The following is a 20,043-nucleotide window of genomic DNA, read 5'->3' as shown; positions in this document are numbered from 1 at the left end:
CTGACTAGTTTTTTTTTAGTAATATTAAATGCTTAATTCTAGAACTTTCAAGTAACTTTTATCTCGGTGACGTCTCATCCTTCCAGGACTTCCGGCTTGCCACGTCGGAGAGGCCTGGCACACAAGAGTACACATATTTTCTTTTCACTTCTGGTTCGTTTTTTATCCGTCCACAGTGTATGTGACCTGTACCCGACGATAATGCTATTTGGAACAGGCCAAGTATTACAACGCCTCAGATTACATTGAAATAGTTCCTGGCAACTTCCTGCAAAGGACGCAACGCTGGCGGCGGTTGTTGCTATGACAAGATCTGGAAGGAGACTTCCATTTTTCAAACGGAAAAGGGAACCAGCTTGAACAATCTGATTGGTCCGCCTACCCGATTGAGCGGAAATTCCCTTACAAATGTATTGATATCTCCATCCATTACGTCCATTATGAAGTATAAACTGCTCATGTAAGAAAAATATCAGAGCCATTCCTTTAAATGTGTTTGTAAAGTAGATTAGCAGTGTTATGCATTGACATTAACAAATAAATATGTTTACAGAGTATTAACACTCATGACTTGAGAAAAAGCTAATTAAAAATGTTATGACCTCTCAGGATTTTGTGTTATCCACTTAAATCCTTTACCAGTGGTTTCCATATATTATTAAGCTGTAATAATTGACTTGACAGAAATAATTAAACGGCCTAATCTGTGTTATCTGTGTTTCACCTTCACATTAAAGAAGAAATATATTTATTTCAACTGTTGTCATTTAAAAAGCTCCAAAGTACCAATTGTGTGAAGTAAAACAACCTGGTTCATAATCTGCTTTCATTCACACTAATATCCTATTAAAAGCCACAATAATGGACCCCTCACAAACAGCCTGTCTCCTGTTAGGGCTAACAAAAAGGCGTGCAGTATTGACACTTGTCAAGACATAATCAGCGATGATGTTTTAGTCGCGCTGCAGTATGAAACAGGAGGCAAATTGCTCGCTAATTCTCATTTCACACTCCCAATGTGAAATCAGCCAGGCACGCAGAGCACCGGTTCTTCTAACACGCACAATGGCCTGGCCTGCTGCATAACGCCAAATTATCTTTCCCCTGGCTTAATTATTCATTAGGCAAACATAATTAATTTAAGAAGCTTCTCTCACAGGAAGTGTTTCAAATAAAGGCCAGGAGGACAGCTTTCTGCTTAATCATTAACTGAACACAGCCAAGAACCTGCGAGGGTATGCATGCTTTGTTGAATAGAAATAACAGGTGCCAATTTGTTATTTTGTCGTCTTTTCTCTCTCTCTCTCTCTTTCTCTGCATAACTTCACGTGACACAGTACCTTCAAAGTGCACTATTTTCAACTGAAGGTGAGCACAGCAGATGGCATAAGCTTTTGCCTCCTTGTTAAAAACGCAGGATTTTGGGATGGAAAAAATGGCCCAACACAAAATAATTTCAAAGCTTATTCCAGATCTAATGTGACATTAGAAAATAAAAGAATAGTAAAAAGTTCCAGAAAAACAGTTGCACAAATGTGAACTCACCCGCAAGGTACTATGTTGGTGAAAAAACATTTTTGAGTCAATTTAAGCATTCAGTCTAAGATTATCTTGCTTAAATTGGCAAAATTTGCCTACTGATGCAAAAGTTCTACAAATCTTAGATTAATTAGCTAGAAAATCATGTACCGTACTTTCTAAGTGAAAATTTCTTTTCATTCACAACTTTTTGTGAGTTCTGAATGGTTGGTTGAACTCACAAGATGAAGATGACGCCACCATCCTTCACTGATGTGTATGTTATTCTATCATTGAAGTTCTATGAGGTTTATCTGTCAAAATTACTTTTAGAATTTTAGAATTACTTTTAGAAATTGAAATAAAATATTATCACACAGACATTGCCAAATTGTTTATGCTCCAGTGCATTCTGGCTAAAGAGGGTTTAAGTTTGATTGCACTAGCTCTGTAGAGCCAAAACAGCGATGAGTAACATTAAGTCTTTTCAATGTGAACCAAAGCTTGTTGAAATTGATGGGAATGTAGAAATCACAAAGATAATGAAGATGAGGAGGAAAGAGTTGGCTGCTGAAGCTGGTGTTTATGCAGTACCAATAGCTTTGTTATTATTTAAAAACGCTGCCTTTCTCTGATGTTTCTCCCAGCATCTTTCTGTCACTAGCCAGTGGCGGGGTTAGGCGCTCTGTGGATAAAAACTGTCTGCACGACATTTGGTTTTAGCTTGCAACGGTAGCAACCACCTGTTAGATTCTTCATTAGGTATGCTGGTACAAATGACTTACAGTTTTCTGGAGAGAAATGTTGACAGCACAAATGCGGGTCCTTCGGTAGTTGTGTTTGGCTCTCTCCGACTGTGCTCTTCTTTTTTATTTTTTGCGATGGAAGTGATGCAGACTCGCCTCACTATTTAAATTTTTCTTTTAACTACAGCCAACAGTGACACAATATGGCATTGTCTAAATTAACACCAGTCAAACGCAATATGATAAACAACTTGGGTATTCATGGATCCCTTTAAGATAGAAAAAGCTCTGGAACCTTATTTCTCACTAATACCTGCAATTTTAACAAGGGTGTAAACTTTTTATATTCACTGCATGAATTTGTTAAAAAATACCATCATTACATTTGTACATCATACAAACAAAGTGGCAATGTTTGTATTTTCCAAGGTTTGACTAATGTTTTTTTGACCCACTGGATGTTAAACTGGAAAAGGATTTTCTTCTCTTCCCTACAAATTCACTTCACACGTTTAGCAGGAAAAAATATTGCCCTCATTACACACCCACATGCACACGCACACACTGGATCCGCAGGCTCGCACAAATAAACCTCGCCCTTTACACTCCTCCTTTATCTTCCTTTTCCTTTCCCTCAATCTTTCTGACTCCAGCGGAAGCATGTTAAGGAGAGGGAATGGGCTTTGATGTATCTTCCCTGTGATTCCGAGCCTTCAGATCAAGGGGCTGTTTGTCTTCAAACTCACCAAATCCTCAAATGGTCCGAGACAAAGAGCAAACATACTGAAGTGCCTTTCCATATTCATTTGCGTAATGGAGGACCTGTCTATCATGGATTGTTTTTTTTATTTTTTTTATTTTGTTCTCTCCCTCTCTCTCTCTCTTTATGGTACATAACTTTTTTTAATCAAACACATCCTTATCAACATTTTTTAACCGTGATGATATGTTTTCCAAAACTGGTCAGATTGTGTTACCTTTGACTAGAAAATTTTCTTGTAAAGTTTGCTCATTGGATCACTGACTGCATGCGAACAGTATTCACACATATTACCATGGAAACTACAAGATTATTTTCCCCTCTAAGATCTATTAAAACTCTTCTATTCAAGGGACCTATTCACAACTCAGTGAAAAGGATGAATCTGACTCCTGTGAGCTTCATTTGACAGTAAGTCACTTGGTCAACAATTTTACTTCTATCAAAAGATAATATATTTGTTTTCATGATATGGTTTGTTTGAAAGAGCATAGCATGTTCAATTTATCTGTCAGAAATCTTTTTCATATTTGCCCGTAAATGTATCTCGTCTTAAAAATTGAGGTGTTTTTATCTGTACTTTGCAAAAGGGTTTAAGCCACTTCAACCTTTCCACATTTTGCCATGTTGCAACCACATACAACAATTTATTCTGTTCCAATTTTATGTGATTGACTGACACAAAGTAGTGTATGTTTTTGAGATGGAAGGAAAATAAAACATGTCAAATTTGAAAACTGCAAATAAAACCGCCTCATTTACAGTGTTGGTTGCTTTTCTGATTATTGCTCTTTATGCTCAGCCTGAAAGTTTTGGTGGATGAATGTGTTTAGATTTCTTTTCAAAAATGTTACTTGTTGAAAACCATGTAAGATATTCTCTCTATTTTTTCTGTAAGTTTGTCACATAAAATCCTAATGAAACACATTGATCACAAAAATGTTTAAAAAGTTCAAGGAGTATGATTACTTTTGCAATCATACAAAAGCAATGATTGCATGCATAAAAATTGAGCAATGACAAAAAAAAATGTTTTGATGGCATAGACACAATTAAACAATTACAAATCTGTAAATCCATCTACCTTTTGTAAGCGAACCTCTTCACTTATTTTTTTTTCTAAGTAGTGACACGGTAGCAAGAAAAAAAAAATCTAACTTTAGTATGTGTTTGAACTTGAGCCTTCAAAATTGACTGCATATTTGCCTTCGTAATCAGTCTGGAGTGACTGGATTGAGCCTTGAAATGAAATGTGCACTCACAAATCCCGTTGGCTTATAGGGTGACAAATCCGGCTGACTTGAAACCTTTCTCTTATCGCTGCTTTCATTTACAGCTGAGTGCAGTAAATACGGACAAATCTGGAGTTAACTTTGTTAGGGTTTCGGAGGTTAAAGCATGGGTGCGGTACAAAAAGGAGTGCGGATGTGACCCCCTTAACGCCCCCGCACAAATGACATAAGATTCTATGACACCTGGGTCATGTACAGACAATAAAAAGGAAAAGGCTGTGAAAAAGAAATTACTCCAAAAATCACTGCAGAAGTTTAATCCTATTTCCTTGGCAGTCAGAGCTGTGGAAAAATTACACAGGGGTTTGGCTGCTATAAAAACCACAAAGATCTTTCACTAAAAGGGGATGACTAAAAAAATAAAACCCCAAAAAATCAGACTGAAACAATAATCTAACAAGAACAAGGCAGATTTGACAAGAATTGATTGCAGCCGATCGGAGAAGGAAAAAGCAGACGTGGACTGAAAGAAACAACCAATCTCTGTTAGTTTCCTGTTACTTCTCATTTTGTGCACAATTTGTGCACTACTGCAAACCAATAATACAGGCGTACATACACTGATATATAATCACGACTGCAATAATACTTCTCAGGATATTTCTCTCATTTTTAAGATGTATCATTTTTATAACTTAGTCATCAGATAGTTTGGTGTGTAACTGTTAAAAGATCGGACTGAAGTATAGGTGGACCATGCAGTATGGCAAATATTCCATCTATTTCTATTCATCTCTCTCTCTCTCTACACTGACATTGTCAAAAACTGTTGTTGAAATGACAATAACACAGTTTTGCAATTTGATCATTTGAAGCTTAGCATAACACTACTGCTACTGCCATGTATTACTGTAGGAATGGAGTATTCACCATAATATCCTTATAATAATTATTAATTTCCCATTCTACTTTGCATCCCCACAGCATAAAACTGACCCAAAGATTAGAAAAACCAAATTCCCTTCTCTCACAATTATGTCCTACTTTGTTTTGTCCAATCATAAAATCCCATGAACACTTTTGCGAGGCAATGTACAAAAAAATAAAAAGAAAAAGAAAAAGAAAGGATGTTAGTTGAAATAGAATTATACATAAATTTCACAGGCATGGATGTCAAACATTTGATAAAGCACGCTTTATCTTATTTCACTCCTCTGACCATGCTTTTAAAATATTAAATACACTGTTGGCTGACTTGCACCGCAAAAACTGCATTACTGTGAGCTGCCTCCTGCCTCCTGCCTCCCGTCTCCGTGCTACCTTTCATCGCTACCTCGAATGTTCATCCACATGCAGAGCCGGTGCTCCTGGAGCGACGCCAGCCAGCGTCCGCACAGCCTCCCAGCAGAAACAGCTTTGTCAAACTCAGTTAGCCGCCTCCGAGGGGAAACACCTTTCTCCACAGTAATACTCCAGCTATTCACATCATGCCCCCGCCTGCGCCTCAGCCACCTCATCAATCCACACCACAACAAAGGTAAACAGCCTCGCACCTTCCACACAGAGGCCCGCGTTGCTTTGTTGACATAGTGTTCGTGCACAGAGAGGGAGCGACTCACAGGACATACTGAGCTTCATTTACAGAAGGTAATTGCATTGGAGCCAAGTGGTGCACTTTGTGATGAGATTTTTTTTTCCAGCTTTGCCAAAACCTTTCCAACCCTCTCAATTTGTTTGCTTTCCAAATGAAGATTCTATGACAGGGACATATAATAAGTTCAAGTAAACACAAACATGCCACCTTCTAGGCAGAATGGTCACCGACTATGACAGGTTATTTTCCAACAGGCCCACTTATTGTGCACACCTAGGCATGAAATAACATGACACTTGTCTACTTGGGATCACCTAACATGCTCTGAATGAAAACACTCATAAATATGAACATTTTCCAGGTTAGGGTTTTGAGATGTGTTGGGTCCTTCATGCTCCATCGGTTTTGGTCAGGCGCTCTGGATAAAAGAAACATTCGCCGAGTGATTCAGGTTCTACCTAACAGAATAAAGATGAGGCAGCATGTTTCAAATTTCTTTTCTACATCTTATCTCTTAGATTGTGGAGATTTTGTCCGAGATTTTTCTAACCAATTTCTTCCATGAAGTGAAAGAACAATTTTTGTTATAAAAAGTCATCAATAATTCAGTTTAAGAAAAAAAATATTGATGTGGAAATCACTAATAACTGGCTTGCGACAAGAATACTGCATCTATTTATTTATTTATTTATTTATTTTTAACCTTATAGGCTCTAGAATGTGATTAGCCAGTCAGAAACATTTAATCAGATCATCATTTTTTGTGGTCATTATCTAAATACTAATGGGTCATATTTATAGTTTGGGAAGCTGTAACTTGGTAAAGATTCAAACTTAGCTGTTGTTAGCATCACTGAGCTTTTTAAAGCTGAATTTGCTGAATCTACTAACTTGACAGAGAGTATGGATAGAGACTGGTGCTTAGAGTCACTAGCATTGCTAATCATGCTAACTGTACTAATCACAACTATACAATGCTGAATGCAAATTAAAACAGGTGTGGGGAATTAATTTTCCCCCAGAACCACATGAGTAACTAGGATCGCTATAAGTGCAAGATCATAGACTGGGCTCAATTATTCCAAAAATATATCAGGTACTAAACATGACATACAATTTTGACTGGCTTTTTAAAAGACAACCATTGCAGCTTAATCATAAAGTTAGCATCCACTGCAGTGAGACTTCTTTAAAGATACTAAAATCGAATTGTTATACACAGTGTGTACTCGTGACAACTGGAAAATACAACCAGTGAATACTGTAGCCCAAACAGTCCTTTACTGAGACACGTTGTACATACTGATAAAATGTGACAAACTGTAGCTCTGACTTTGAGCAAGATGTTTTGTTAAGTACTTTGCATTCTGTTTGCTTTAAACAGAATGCAAAAACGACTCCTTACATATTAATGAGCAATAGAATGTAAATGAGATCATAGACAGGTGGCAAATTTCCATTTCTTGCCCCTTTCGCAGGTTGGTGTGATGCACATAAAAAAGCACAAGCAAACAACAAGCAGTTCTGATAACTAATGATAAAATGGATAAAGGTCCATGCATATATTATTATTTACCATAATTTAAGAGTTATGTTAAGATTTCTGATTTTCCAGTTGTCAAATTTTAGGATATTTGTAAAAGAAAATGGTGAGGAATGGGAGTTCCTTTGTATGAACATGTTAAACACAGTCACAATTAGAACTTGCTCTCAATATATTATTTTTATTGTTTTTCACAATCCTCTTTCCCTATTGCTGGTGAGTTCATAATGATCCCCAGGTATTGAAGTTCTTATACTATTTCTATTTAAATCAGACATAAGTTGAAACCTCTCTTCTGGGCATGAGCCAACATTGGTGGACGTATGAGTGTGCTGACATAGCAAACCAAACAGAGAAAAAGCAGTGTTTGTTTGTTTACTTAAAAAAAAAGCAGATTATTTGGATTTGCGGGTGGGAAAATTACTTTATGCATTTTAAATTTAAAATTTTCTATCAAGCACTGTGGGCCAGTCTGAGACAAAATGTCCACGACTGGTTTAAAATGTCGACTCTGTAATACCGCTGTTTATTTTTTTACTTTTTTGGTAATAGTAAAATCACTTTCAATTACAGAGCTGCATAACACAGGATGCTTGCTCTCTCTCTGACACACATGCTTTGATGTCACCTCTGTTCCTAAAATTAATAGCCACAACCAGGCCAGAAAGCTTACATCTACATTAAAGTAAAGTTTAAATAACGTAGTCTGATAATGAATCAGAGCTTTTTCCTCTGCAATATTACTTTAAAAAAATCTATTATTTAGCTACAATCCATATGACAGACAGAAACTTTGCTTTCCTTAAATCAGGTAGGGGTATGAACAACTGGTGGACTTGTAAATCAAGAGATTGAAAACTGGTCTCAAAATCTCTGATTGGTGCATCTTTAATTCTGATAACAAACAATGCCAAAAACAAGAGAAGAAAAACAAAAAAAAAATCAATATCCTGTGTTTGGAGATAACAAAAGACTGAAATTGTGTACCGGAGTGTCTGACATACTCCTTATTTCAGCAGTTTTCCTTGCACATTCTAAATTCAGCATTACTCCTTTTTCGTACTGATGAAAATCACTGGATGCAGCCGAGCAACGGGAGCAACACAAATGGAGAAAACCTGTGAAGTGTGAGAGTGTGTGTGGTGGCAGCATGGACATTTTCTCAGAAAATGCCCCCAGATGATCTTTTACAGAATATTTCTCTCTCTCCCAAAGCTGCTTACAGATAAACATTGGAGTGTTTTGTTCTTCCCCCATCAGGTTCAAACAATTTTTTTTTTAAAAGGACAAAAAAATAAATAAGTCTTTCTATACTCATAAAATAACAGAAAAAAACACCCTAGAGTTAAAAATGATAAATCTCAGGTGTTTGCTATGTTATGCCTCACAGTCAGGAATGTTTACAATGTGCAAGCTGATGAGGGTGGACGCTGGGGGTTTGCTGGGCAACAAACAGCGCTATTAGTTTATTTCACCATGTGAAGAAAACACTTCAAAATCTGGAGTAATAAGCAGCATTGCGTTAAACGGTGCTTGTTGTTGCCATGTAGGCATGTTTCCTTTTGCAGATTCAGCACCTGGAAATATTAGCAAATTAAAATATATAGAAGCATGGATCAGAATTGAGCGAGTATAGAGCAGCATGAATTTGCCGTGATGAGCAAAACATTGACTCAAGCTGTTCGCTCCAACTACGCTAAAATAATATAACCTAAATGCGTCAAATATGTTAGCCAATATTCATTAATGGACTAAAGTTGCTCTGTTTATGTTTCACTTTTAATTTTTGTTTTCTTTTGCTTCACCTGCCTACTCTGTTTGACTCATAAGCTGTCCCACCTGAGCCAAGACAAAAGGAATGATGGCTCAATACGTTGAGGCCAGAGGCATTTCTCTATTAGACATCCACGCCTTTGAGATCACATTTGGATTTGACATCAGAGTGATGTATGTGTTATGCAGCTGGATCATCAGTATATTGCTTTAGTTCCATGCTACCTTTTCCTCCCACTTGACTTTACTGCCAAAAACAAAAAGGATATATATGCGTAGCTTTCCCACCAAACCACCTCACCACTCTGCATGGCTGAAAAGGAAGAACCATGGTGCTAAACAGACAGCTAGCAAAAGCTCTGACACCAAAGCCAACAAATACGGTTTTCAAACTTGAAATGCCTATAAAATCTTACTCTTGAATAATGTTAGACAGACTTCAACTATGAATAATTTACCGTTTAATCTTATAACGCTTTGGCATGTCTTTAGTTAAAAGGACCTCCACCCTTCACTAGATAATTTCTTCATGTTCCTAGTCACTGTCTGCCTATCTCTTTCCAGACACTCCAACCTACTATTTCTACAGTACCCTTCTCCTTTTTTTTTGTGCTCACATCCTGTCTGCCTACGTATCTTTTCACAATTTGATTCTGTGAATTTCATCTTTCTTCACTGTGTTCCAGTGTTTACAGAAAAAGCAGCTGTCATATCAAGGTGTCTGCATCAGCCTCCGGTGTGGTATCTGTAGATGCAGTGTTCATTCCACGAAGCTGCCTACGGATTATACCCTGTTAGTCTGACACTGCATGTGCTCTTATCATCTGAGATAGGTAATGCGGAATACTGACACAGAATGTAACTTCAAATATCCATACGTGCATTCAGCCACATATAAAACGTCTCACGTCTGCCTTATGCTCATATTTAATAAATGCTTAAATTATGGACAGCTCAAAGAATTCTTAAACATAATTTTCTCCGATTGAACTCACTTTGTCTATTGTTATTTCAATTCCATTCATAGCGTTCTGTAAATCTATATTTTTTAAAATGCTGGGCTATTTTTGTGCATGATGTGGAAAAGCGTTCCTCAATATTATTTTTTAAAACAAAAGTATATTTGTTTCCTTACAATTTATGTTCTTTTCACCCTTTAATTTGACCCTCACATGGAAGAGACACTTTATTGGTTGCTGCCCGTGCCTGACTGTGTGTGATGTCTGAACTGTCCGCTTCACTCAAACAGCTGTCGGTGTTTGAAAAAAGCGTGCAGAAGGCAACTAAAAAGAAAGATCATTTAGCAAAGTGGGTCAAATTATCAACAAGTAACATAAAAACAGAGAAGTGACTTTCTAATATTAGCAGAGCACTTCTTCTAACCGCTTCATAAGAAAACATTCTCAGCAGGAAGAATGTAAGAGTTTATAGAAGATTGGAACTAACCAAGATTATGAGATCTGTTGTATGTGCGGCTTTTACGATGGAAGCAAACCAAACCACGCCACTTTGTGCTTTACTAATCAGTGTAAACAAGCAATAACAAGCTTTTACTTTTGTGACTTTTATGTTACTGTCACAGCGAAAGCGTCAAATGCATTTGTTATATTTTATATTTATTGGTTATTTGATAGGGACCGATACAAGAAACATAAATCAAGGCAATCCGAAGCCTGCGTCACAGTGTTTATATAATTCACAATACCCGTTACACTTCACCATCCCAAATCACGTACAATAGGCTCAGTGCGTCAACGCGAAAAAACACATTGAAAAGACAACCAATTTTTTCAAATTACATGCTGAATCCAGTTCACAAGGAAATGATACATGGTTTTCAAAATGACTTAATTTACAACTCTAATTTCCCTTTTCCCTGCTGAAAGAAAAAATGCATGTCCATGTCTGATACAGCCATGGAGAAAATCATTTTCTGTCCACTTCATAGCTACAGGCTACTTTGGGGTGGCCACACATAAAACCACAGTCAAATACATTCAAGTTTTGGTTGCAACTTAAAAACTTGTATAAAGATTCAAGGGGTATAAATAGTTTTGCAAGGTCCTGTATAAAAACAACTAATACGACACAAGCTAAACTAGCAGCCTTTCCAAATGCCTGTGTCCTAGTTTACACAGCTCTACAGGGAACTCCAAATGGTCACTTTGTCATCTACATCATGCTATTTTTTTCTACTAATTCATTGCTAAGAATATCTTTCTGAAATCTGCTCATTCCTCTGACACATGCGGGGCTGAACACAACAGGCTGGCTGTTCCTCACCAAGAGAGAAGCGGAGGCGGACGATGGATGCCTTATACCTGACAGACAATTGTCTGGCCACCCTGCAGTCACCGGGACTGACGGGGCTCGATATCCTGAAGATGGCGGTCGATGTTAGAACTTCTAAATTATACAGAAGGTCCTCTGGGACGTGACTCTAATATATCTCTGAGGAGGGAACAAGGCTTGCGGTCGCAGCATGGACCTCTGCTCTGTCTAAGTCGTCTGGACTGGAGACTGCACTGGTTCAAAGCGCTCAAAAATGTCTGTATGTGACACCTTGCTTCATTTTAGAAACCTGGACGTTGAAACCTGGACGTCTTGTCCTTACTGCAAAGTATTTTTACTCTTAAAACCACACAAAGGGAAGCGAGAGTGAAGTGTAAACTTAAACTCTTTCACAATAATGTTCCGAGGCGCCCAGAAGATGTTCCTCGCTTATGTTTGTCTTTGACTGTTTTCAATTATTCGCAGAGCCACTATCCCCTTCCTTGATCTAGCCACAACATTGTTATCTTTCTCTGCTACTTATAATATGTTTACTCATCCTGATGAATTCAATTACATCTTTTCAGAGGAAATTACTGTGGGGGTGGCTCAGCCTGTCAGAGGTCAGTACTAACTGTGAATACTAAAACCAGTCCCCCCCCCACACACAAACACACACACCTCCAAACACATTACACAGCCTATTACCTGCTGCTTTCCACACAGCACTCTGCGACCCCACATATAAGCCTTTTCTACTGCCACAGATGAAATACTTTCTAGATGGGATCTGGCATGAAGAAGACGGGGATGAGAGCAGGAGCTGTCCCCAGGCCTAAACGTTTCAGAGAGCCATCCCCACTGCAGCGGCAAAATCCGCCACTCCCGATTAGGGAGGTATATACACGGCCAGGCAGAGCGTAAAAGGCGCAGAAAGGAGGCTTCGCCCCGGGGGAGGCTATTGGAGCTGACTTCTTTATTTTTTTTTTTCTTCTTGGTATTTTTTTTATTTATTTATCTCGTCAACTGTTCAGATCAATATGGCACAAGGCCAAAGGCGGCACAGGTTACAAAGGAAGCCCGCGACAGAGTGGCTTGACAAAGACGTAGACGTCTCTTCTTCTCGAGTTTTGTGACAGGAGCTCTCCTGACTTGACATAAATTAAGCGTCGATGTCCCAAAGCCAATTTAACAGGACGCCGCGTCTGAGTCTGCGACTATTTCTGCCCCAGTCCCCTACTTTTGTTGGAGGGACGTTTTTAAATATGGGGCATCTCCAAAAGTAGCCCCTCCCTGTCCTGAGGAAATGATTCCCCTTTGCTGAGCAGGCTGACAATTTCATTGTGAACCTGTTCCATTAAATCTCTGAAGAGATGATTGTGTTGAGACAAAAACAAGCTGTTGGAGGAAGTTCTCACATAATTATCTAGATGCAGAAACCCATTTCGGCTCTATCAAAACTGTCAGACTGATTAAACAAACCGGATGGGAAAAGCTATCAGGAAAAGAGCCTCTCGCTGTCCTTCCTCTGAAGGGTTTGCTATTTATAAGTCGTTCCTTTTTTTTAAGTGTGGCAGTAAAAATAGTGTGTTTACGAGAGAAAAACAGACAGAGCAGCATGTTCTAAAAACAATTTTACATGCTCAAAACATGTGATAAATGGTAAGTAATGATTTTCAGTGTTGGCAAAAGTATACATACCCCTTTAGTTTTTCACACTTTGTTATGTTACAACAACAAAAATTTATGTAATTTTTATTTGATAGATAAGAATGAAGCAAACTTTGTTTTGGTGGCTTTACAAAACAAAATCTGGAATGTCTGGCACACGTTTGTATTTAGCCTCCCTGAGTCAATACTTTGTGCAGCCACATTTGGCTGCAAGAAACATCTGTCAGAAAGTTTTCTTTTAGATAAAGATCTTTACAAATTTGTTCAAGCTCAGCCAAATTTGATGGAGTCTTGCCACAAATCCACAAGTTAATTTAGGTCTAAAGGGTGACAAGGTGATTCTAGCACAGAAATATTCAGATCCAAACCATTTCCACTGTAGCTCTACTTGTACTTTCAGAGGCACTGTCTGGCAGTAATTTTTTTTATTTATTTATTTTTTCCCAGAACTGACCTATATTTAACTTCATCCATCCTCCTATAATTTTTTTTTTTCGCTGTCTCTGTGAAGGAAAACCTTCCTCAAAGGATAATGCTGCCACCACATGTTTCAGGTTCAGGGTTAGTATGTTTGTTTGGAACAGAAAGTGGAATCTTAGATTCATCTGATCAAAGCAGCACCTATATGACCTGATATTAACTTGAAATGGAACCGTCTTGCCATGAGTCTCTTTAGTGGTTGAAACTCTACCACATAACCTATTGGATGTTTTCTTTGCTTTTCATGATGTTTGTTCACTGATGTTCTCTAACAGACGCCTGCATGACCTTCACTGTTTTTTTTAATAGAAATTGCAATGAATTTCATTTAGTAATGTTAAATTAAAGGTGGCAGAAAATATATGCACGCCATACTTTTCTGTTCGGGATTCGAAAAGAGTTTTGAAAATCATGCATCCTATTTTACACTTTGCAATTATCCACAGCCTTTCCTGGTCTATCATAGAAAATTAAATACATTTTTAGCTTTTAGTGTGACAAAATGTAAAAAAAAAAAAAAAAAAAAGTTAAAGCGGTATGAATGTTTTTGCAAGAGTTTATAGTTCTTTCTGTAATGACCTTCTAAATACGAAACTGTTTAGTCACTAGGACAGACATCTTGTTGTAGAATAATATGATATTCTAGCAAAGCACCTATGAATAGGTAAAGATTATATTTTCTAAACTTTATCCAAATTAGGCAGCTGGAATTATGTTTGCCATCCGTCAAATATCTCATTTCATTATGCATGCATCAACCAAGATGATATTCACTTAAAATATGTCCATAGAGGAGCATTTGAATTTTAGATCTGAACTGTTGCCTCTGTAAAGACTTGAGCTACAGCCTAATTTGGTGAGTACACAAAGGCTTCTATTCTACGCTTATGAAGTAACAATCAAAGCAAAGTAGCGATAAAAATCCGGAAAGATCCTCCCCAAAAATAGATTCTCCTTGGCAAATAAAGCGGCAAACACTTTTGAGGGGGGAAATTTATGAGGCAATGAGTCAAATTAGAATGCATAGACCATTCTCGCAGAACGGGAGAGACATTTGCACATGAAGAGTTGAAAATGAGTCGCATTCAGCCAAGCTGTGAGCTCCACCTAGGAGGCGGTGAAAGGGACCGAGACAGGCACAGAGAGGGGCTGAGGCAGGCAGACGCCAAGCCTTGAAGAGGGGCATTCTGGCATAATGACTCTCATTTACCATTGACAGGCCTTGGGAAAGTTAAACTAATTATGACGGCACACAGATGCTGAATAGCCCTTGATGAAGTTAATAACTGGCAATCCGACAAACAGGTGTTGAGTGATTTGTGTTGCCTCCCCTGAAATTATGGGATGTTTGGATTTTTCCGGGAGATGGCTCAAAGCAGCAATCAAACCGACAGGGAGAATCACTCTGGCAAATCTTTTCAACTTTGGCGAACTGCAGTCTCAATAAAGGAAGAGTATAAGCTATCGCTTTAGCCTGTCATGCTAATGAAAATTATCTCTAAAGAGGCGTTCATATGTGGGAACAAAAGGACCTTCATGAGGTGGTAACTGGTGTCACAAATACACCAGAAATACACTCCATCGTTTCTCAGTTCAGCTTTGCAATGGTGTTTGGTAAGCATGTGTGATATACACCTCTTCCAACATTATTCTGATGCTAAATTTACACCGATTTTCTACATTTACAAAAGCCGTAATAGCGCCACAATCAAGCTTATCCCATTTTTAAAGTCAAATTTAAGGACTGTTAAAGGATTAACAGAGGATTACCCAAAGCTGACTACCAGTGTGGATATACGTCGGTCTGTGCGGTTCTTCCTTATAAGAACTGCATCACATATCATAAAGGTTTGAAACAGTAAAGATTTATTGAACTCATATTCAACATTCTTATATGTCAAGGAGAAATCTAGGACGCATAAAGCAGGGCTTCATCTAAATTCCCATCTCACTACGTACACGTCTTAGTTAACAGGTAAACACATTTTTTATGCATGAAGGTAGCAGTCTAAGCTGAATGTGTTCAGATTTATCCATTAACAAATCAGTTTTCCCTCTGAAAGGATCCAGAGATGTCTATGCTTCTTTCCATATTTTTAATTTAGGTGTTTGCCAAGTTACTGTCCACTCTGTACTAGGCTGTTTATTTTAACCTCTTTAAATTCAAGCTTATAGGCATTTCAGTGTGAACTTGCCAACTGAGAATGATGTGTAAATTGGCATTTTTCATGAAAATGTGAATCAAAATCAGATATTTATTGACTGCTACTTCTACAGTTCATAAATCTAAATTGGCATAACATATCATAGTGCATATAAATTATGCTTTTTTAAAAATTTAGTTTACAAATTGATGCTGAGAAATTGTCTTTCTTCTTCACTTTTGACTTTTCCCTTCAGATCTCGCTACAGCGAATCATCCGGCTCCATTTAGTTCCATCCTCTGCATCCTCCAACTAGCTTCTTGTCCCCTTCCGCCACATCCATAAGTCCACTCTTGTGGAACAAATTGTATACCAGAAAATTTACTCTGCACATTTCCCCATTATTAACATATTGTTATATTATTTCCACTGTATCAAAAATAATATATTTTACTATTTTCGACACAAACATACACACACACACACACAAGAAACAAAATGTGCTTAGGTACAAAAGGATGTGCAAAAAGCTTCCAGCATCACTATGGAGCCACACGGCCATTTCCATGCAACACATATCACAGTGGAAGGACAAAATAAATGGCAATTCCCACAGAAAGGCGCAGAATTGTGCAATCCATTTATGTCTTCATGTTTTGCCAATTATATTTGAATACAAATTTAGAATTATGAATAAAATTAAACTGTTGATTTTTTTTTCTTTTGTTTTTTTTTACAAAGCAAAAACAAACTGTGATGAGGTGAAATTATTGTTCCTACTTCCGTTGCAAATACCTGCTATAGATTACAAGGACAGGTTTGTTTCTCTTCATATCTCCACCCCCTAATTTATGAGGGAGTAATTGTTTTATATTGGAAACTTTCAGAGTTTGTGTGCTTAAAAACCAAATATATAGTCATGGGCTATTTGCCTGTTTGTTTGCATGCCTGATAGATGAACCACAGCAGGAATAAGTGGGATCTGGTTTGTTTGTTCAAGATGGATGAGGGTTTTTATGAATATTAGAAGCTGGACTGGAAATTATGACAGGTTTGCTCAGGTTTTCCTACTTTCCTTAAGCATAAAGAAAAATAAATCCAGCACGAAAATGTTAATGACCTCTAGAAGCAGAGGAAATATTCCTGTCTTCATAAAGATCCTCTTTCCGATGGAAGTCAGTGTTTTACGACAAATTCTCACATGACAGTTTAATCTGACATTTTGAAAAATATGCAAATATCCTGTCAGCCACAGAACATTAATTGCCTATCATTTTATTAAGCAAATGATTAATTATGAAGTTAGAGGAAATTACTCAGGTTGCATTGTATTTTTCTTAACAACATAATGTGAGAGTGTAGCATGCCGGTGGAAAAACATGATTCCTTATCCGACCCCCCCACCCCCACCCCCACAAAAATATCAGACAGTCAGTGTCTGTATTCCCTGCTGGGTAACAGACTGAAAGCAAGTTTATAACAACAAGAAGCCCAAATGAGAAATTAGTGCCTATTCTGAGTTAAAACGCTAATTACTTATGCAGATGAGTATTTCCATTAAGACCTTTTGACAGTGATAAATCATCAAACCCTGTGGGTCCAAAAATTAAAATGCCCACTTCAGGGAGTTTATCAAACTGTGAGTGATTGTTTACTAAGCAACAGCCCAGAGTTCACTAATGGAATGCAGTTAGATATTATTTTGCTCAAAAATTGATGGGTCGTGCATTTGTCTCTGCCCCTGTCTCTGCAGCCTTCTACCACGCAATATTAGACGGCATTCCACTGCCGAGCCTGTGTTTGTTCGAAGAAGTTAATCGACATTTCAACTATTTAAATCTCTTCTCTGTGTGTTTGCTTCTACCCTAAATAACTTGATTTGCTCGCCAACGTCTCTGGAAGTCTATTCTGCATCAATGCAGCCCCAACTTCCCTCCACCACCTATTCACTTAAGTGACGTTCTATTTAGAGGACCCAATATTATCTCAGGCTGCCACAAAATGACAGCTCATGATTATTTGAGGAGTCAAAATTCAATTAGGAATGTGTGTTGGTGACCTTTATGAACCTGTTCTAGGGTTACATGTTACTCCCATGTTTTAAAATCCTTGAAATGAGAAACTATCTGCATGACTGGAGGTTTCTCCATCTGCAGCTTCTCCGGCACCTGTTGCTGTGCACTGCCTGTCAGGTGACTGAAATAAGGCTTTTTTATTATTATTATTATTATTATTATTATTATTATTATTATTATTATTATTATTATTATTATTATTATTATTATTATCTTTTTGTTCTTGTGAAAACTGAAAGGACACAAAAATAACATTAAAATTACTGTAATAATCAATATACCCTAATTGCAGCAGTAGAAATAATTATTTTATTTGAATTTAAATTATTTGAATCAAGGTTCTTTTTTATTATTAAATATTTATTTATGTTTATATATATATATATATATATATATATATATATATATATATATATATATATATATATATATATATTATGACGCCTTTAAACTTACACTCAAGCTTGTCACGTTGTAAAAGTCTATACCTGCACTTGCGTACAGATCAGTGAGACAGATGATTGTTAACATAGAGGATGTATGAAGGCGTCAGTTCAATCGTTATGGGTTTACATAGACGAAATGCAATTATTAATGTGCGTGACGATCGATCTGCTAAGTTGTAGTAAAAAAAAAAAGAAAAAAGTCGAAGAGTTAAAGAAACAGATTTCATCATTTTTTTTTGTCATGTTTCAATTTGTTCTCAAGTAGTTTTAATGTGTCGCTGAAATGTTGGTTTGATTCTAAAGGCTGATACTTTACAAAGTGTATTATGGAAATCCTCTCGAAGGGTTGATGACTAAAGTATGGTGATAGGCAGACACACAGATGGGGCAAAAATCAAAAACATAGTCATACTGATGAAGAGGGGAAGCAGATTCGGACCACTGGGAAATAATTAGGACAAAACTACTGTGCACGAATCTGTTGCCGCTTCCCCACTCGACTGTGTCAAACAGCTTGGTCAATAATCTTCTGCAATTCCAGAGGATTAGAGTCTTATTAAGGAGCACCGTCTGTCACATGGACCCTCGGTAGCAAAACAAGACACTTCCTAACTGTGAACCCGGAGTTTCAAAGGGAGCGATAAACAAGTTAAACGCGCGGCGAGGTAAATGATCGCATTAGGTGGAATATGTTCCATAACGGTGTTTGCTTTGTGAGAGTCTTATTAAGTTCACCTCTCCCCCTGGGGCTGTTTTCATACTTGTGATTAACAGTATTACTGTTATGTAACCGAGAGCTGAACTCATTCTACCCTCCGGCAGAATGTGAGGGATCTATAACTTGTAATTGGGTGCATTCCGAGAGCCATGGGACTAATTTAGCATTTAAAATGTTGCAAGTAGTGCTTTAGAATGGGAAGATTTTCCTTCTTTCTTTCTTTCTTCTTTTTTTTTTACTGTCACTTTTTAAAGATAATATATTAAAGTCTTGTACGTTTAAGATTCACACTTGTAGATCTGGACATCGTCAGCCCGATGCTCCTGTCCAAGCACTGAGCTTGTTTTTCCCATCGCCTTTTGTAGTTCAGCAGAGACCTTCACAAAAAGTGCGAGCGGGAAGCCAAGTTCTTACCTTCTCCGTGGATTTGAGCGATTACAGCAGCGAGAGCCACAACCGCAAATAGAGTCTTAAACTGGCAGCAACGTCTCATGCACATGTCGGCGAAAGTCGAGGTTTGCCTTTCCTCCCGGCGTGAAACTGAACGTCCGTGTGTTACAAAAAGAAGGGGAAAAAAAAGAATAACAGAGGTACTTCCAGTGGCCGGCGAACGACAGAGAAAAATATATATATGTTTATATATATGAGCAAGGCGAGGATTTACAAAACCGTTCTGCTTCCTGGAATAATTCGCTGAGTGAAGAGGGTCGGGAATAATCAAGTGGATCGCTGAGGTCCTGTTTTAATTTGGACAAGCGGTAAGCGGATTCCTGGCTGTGGGAGCTGTCGGCACAGAGAGAGGAAGAGAGAGAGAGAGAGAGAGAGAGAGAGAGAGAGAGAGAGAGAGAGAGAGAGAGAGAGAGGAGGCAGTTCAGCACCGCGGACAGCTCCTAGCGTCTGCGAAAGGAACCGCCTCCAACAACTTAGTCGGAGGTGTTAAGAAAAAAAACTAACAAAAAAAAACATTCCGCCCTGTTTCTTTACGCTTCTGTTTATTGTAATTAAGCAAAACAAACTTTTTTTTTTCTTATTTCAATCTGTTTTTAGTTACACAGTTATAATCAAGTAGAAC

The 20,043-nt window shown here is 37.8% G+C and overlaps 1 protein-coding gene across 3 annotated transcripts in view; it reads right to left on the bottom strand.

Annotated features, from left to right (window-relative positions):
- LOC122844852 (seizure protein 6 homolog) overlaps nucleotides 1-19,753 on the bottom strand; it is a 118,617-nt gene extending 98,864 nt beyond the window's left edge. For all 3 annotated transcript variants that reach the window (XM_044140668.1, XM_044140669.1, XM_044140667.1), the window contains exon 1: nucleotides 19,386-19,753. In XM_044140668.1, the coding sequence (XP_043996603.1) occupies nucleotides 19,386-19,470 (85 nt within the window). In that variant the 5' untranslated portion in view covers nucleotides 19,471-19,753. The remainder of the gene's footprint in view (nucleotides 1-19,385) is intronic.
- Nucleotides 19,754-20,043: the final 290 nt, after the last annotated feature.

This window comes from Gambusia affinis, linkage group LG15 (genome assembly GCF_019740435.1).
Source record: "Gambusia affinis linkage group LG15, SWU_Gaff_1.0, whole genome shotgun sequence".
NCBI lineage: Eukaryota > Metazoa > Chordata > Actinopteri > Cyprinodontiformes > Poeciliidae > Gambusia > Gambusia affinis.
The sequence above is the reverse complement of the archived record's forward strand: the minus strand, read 5'-3'. Positions and strand labels throughout refer to the sequence as shown.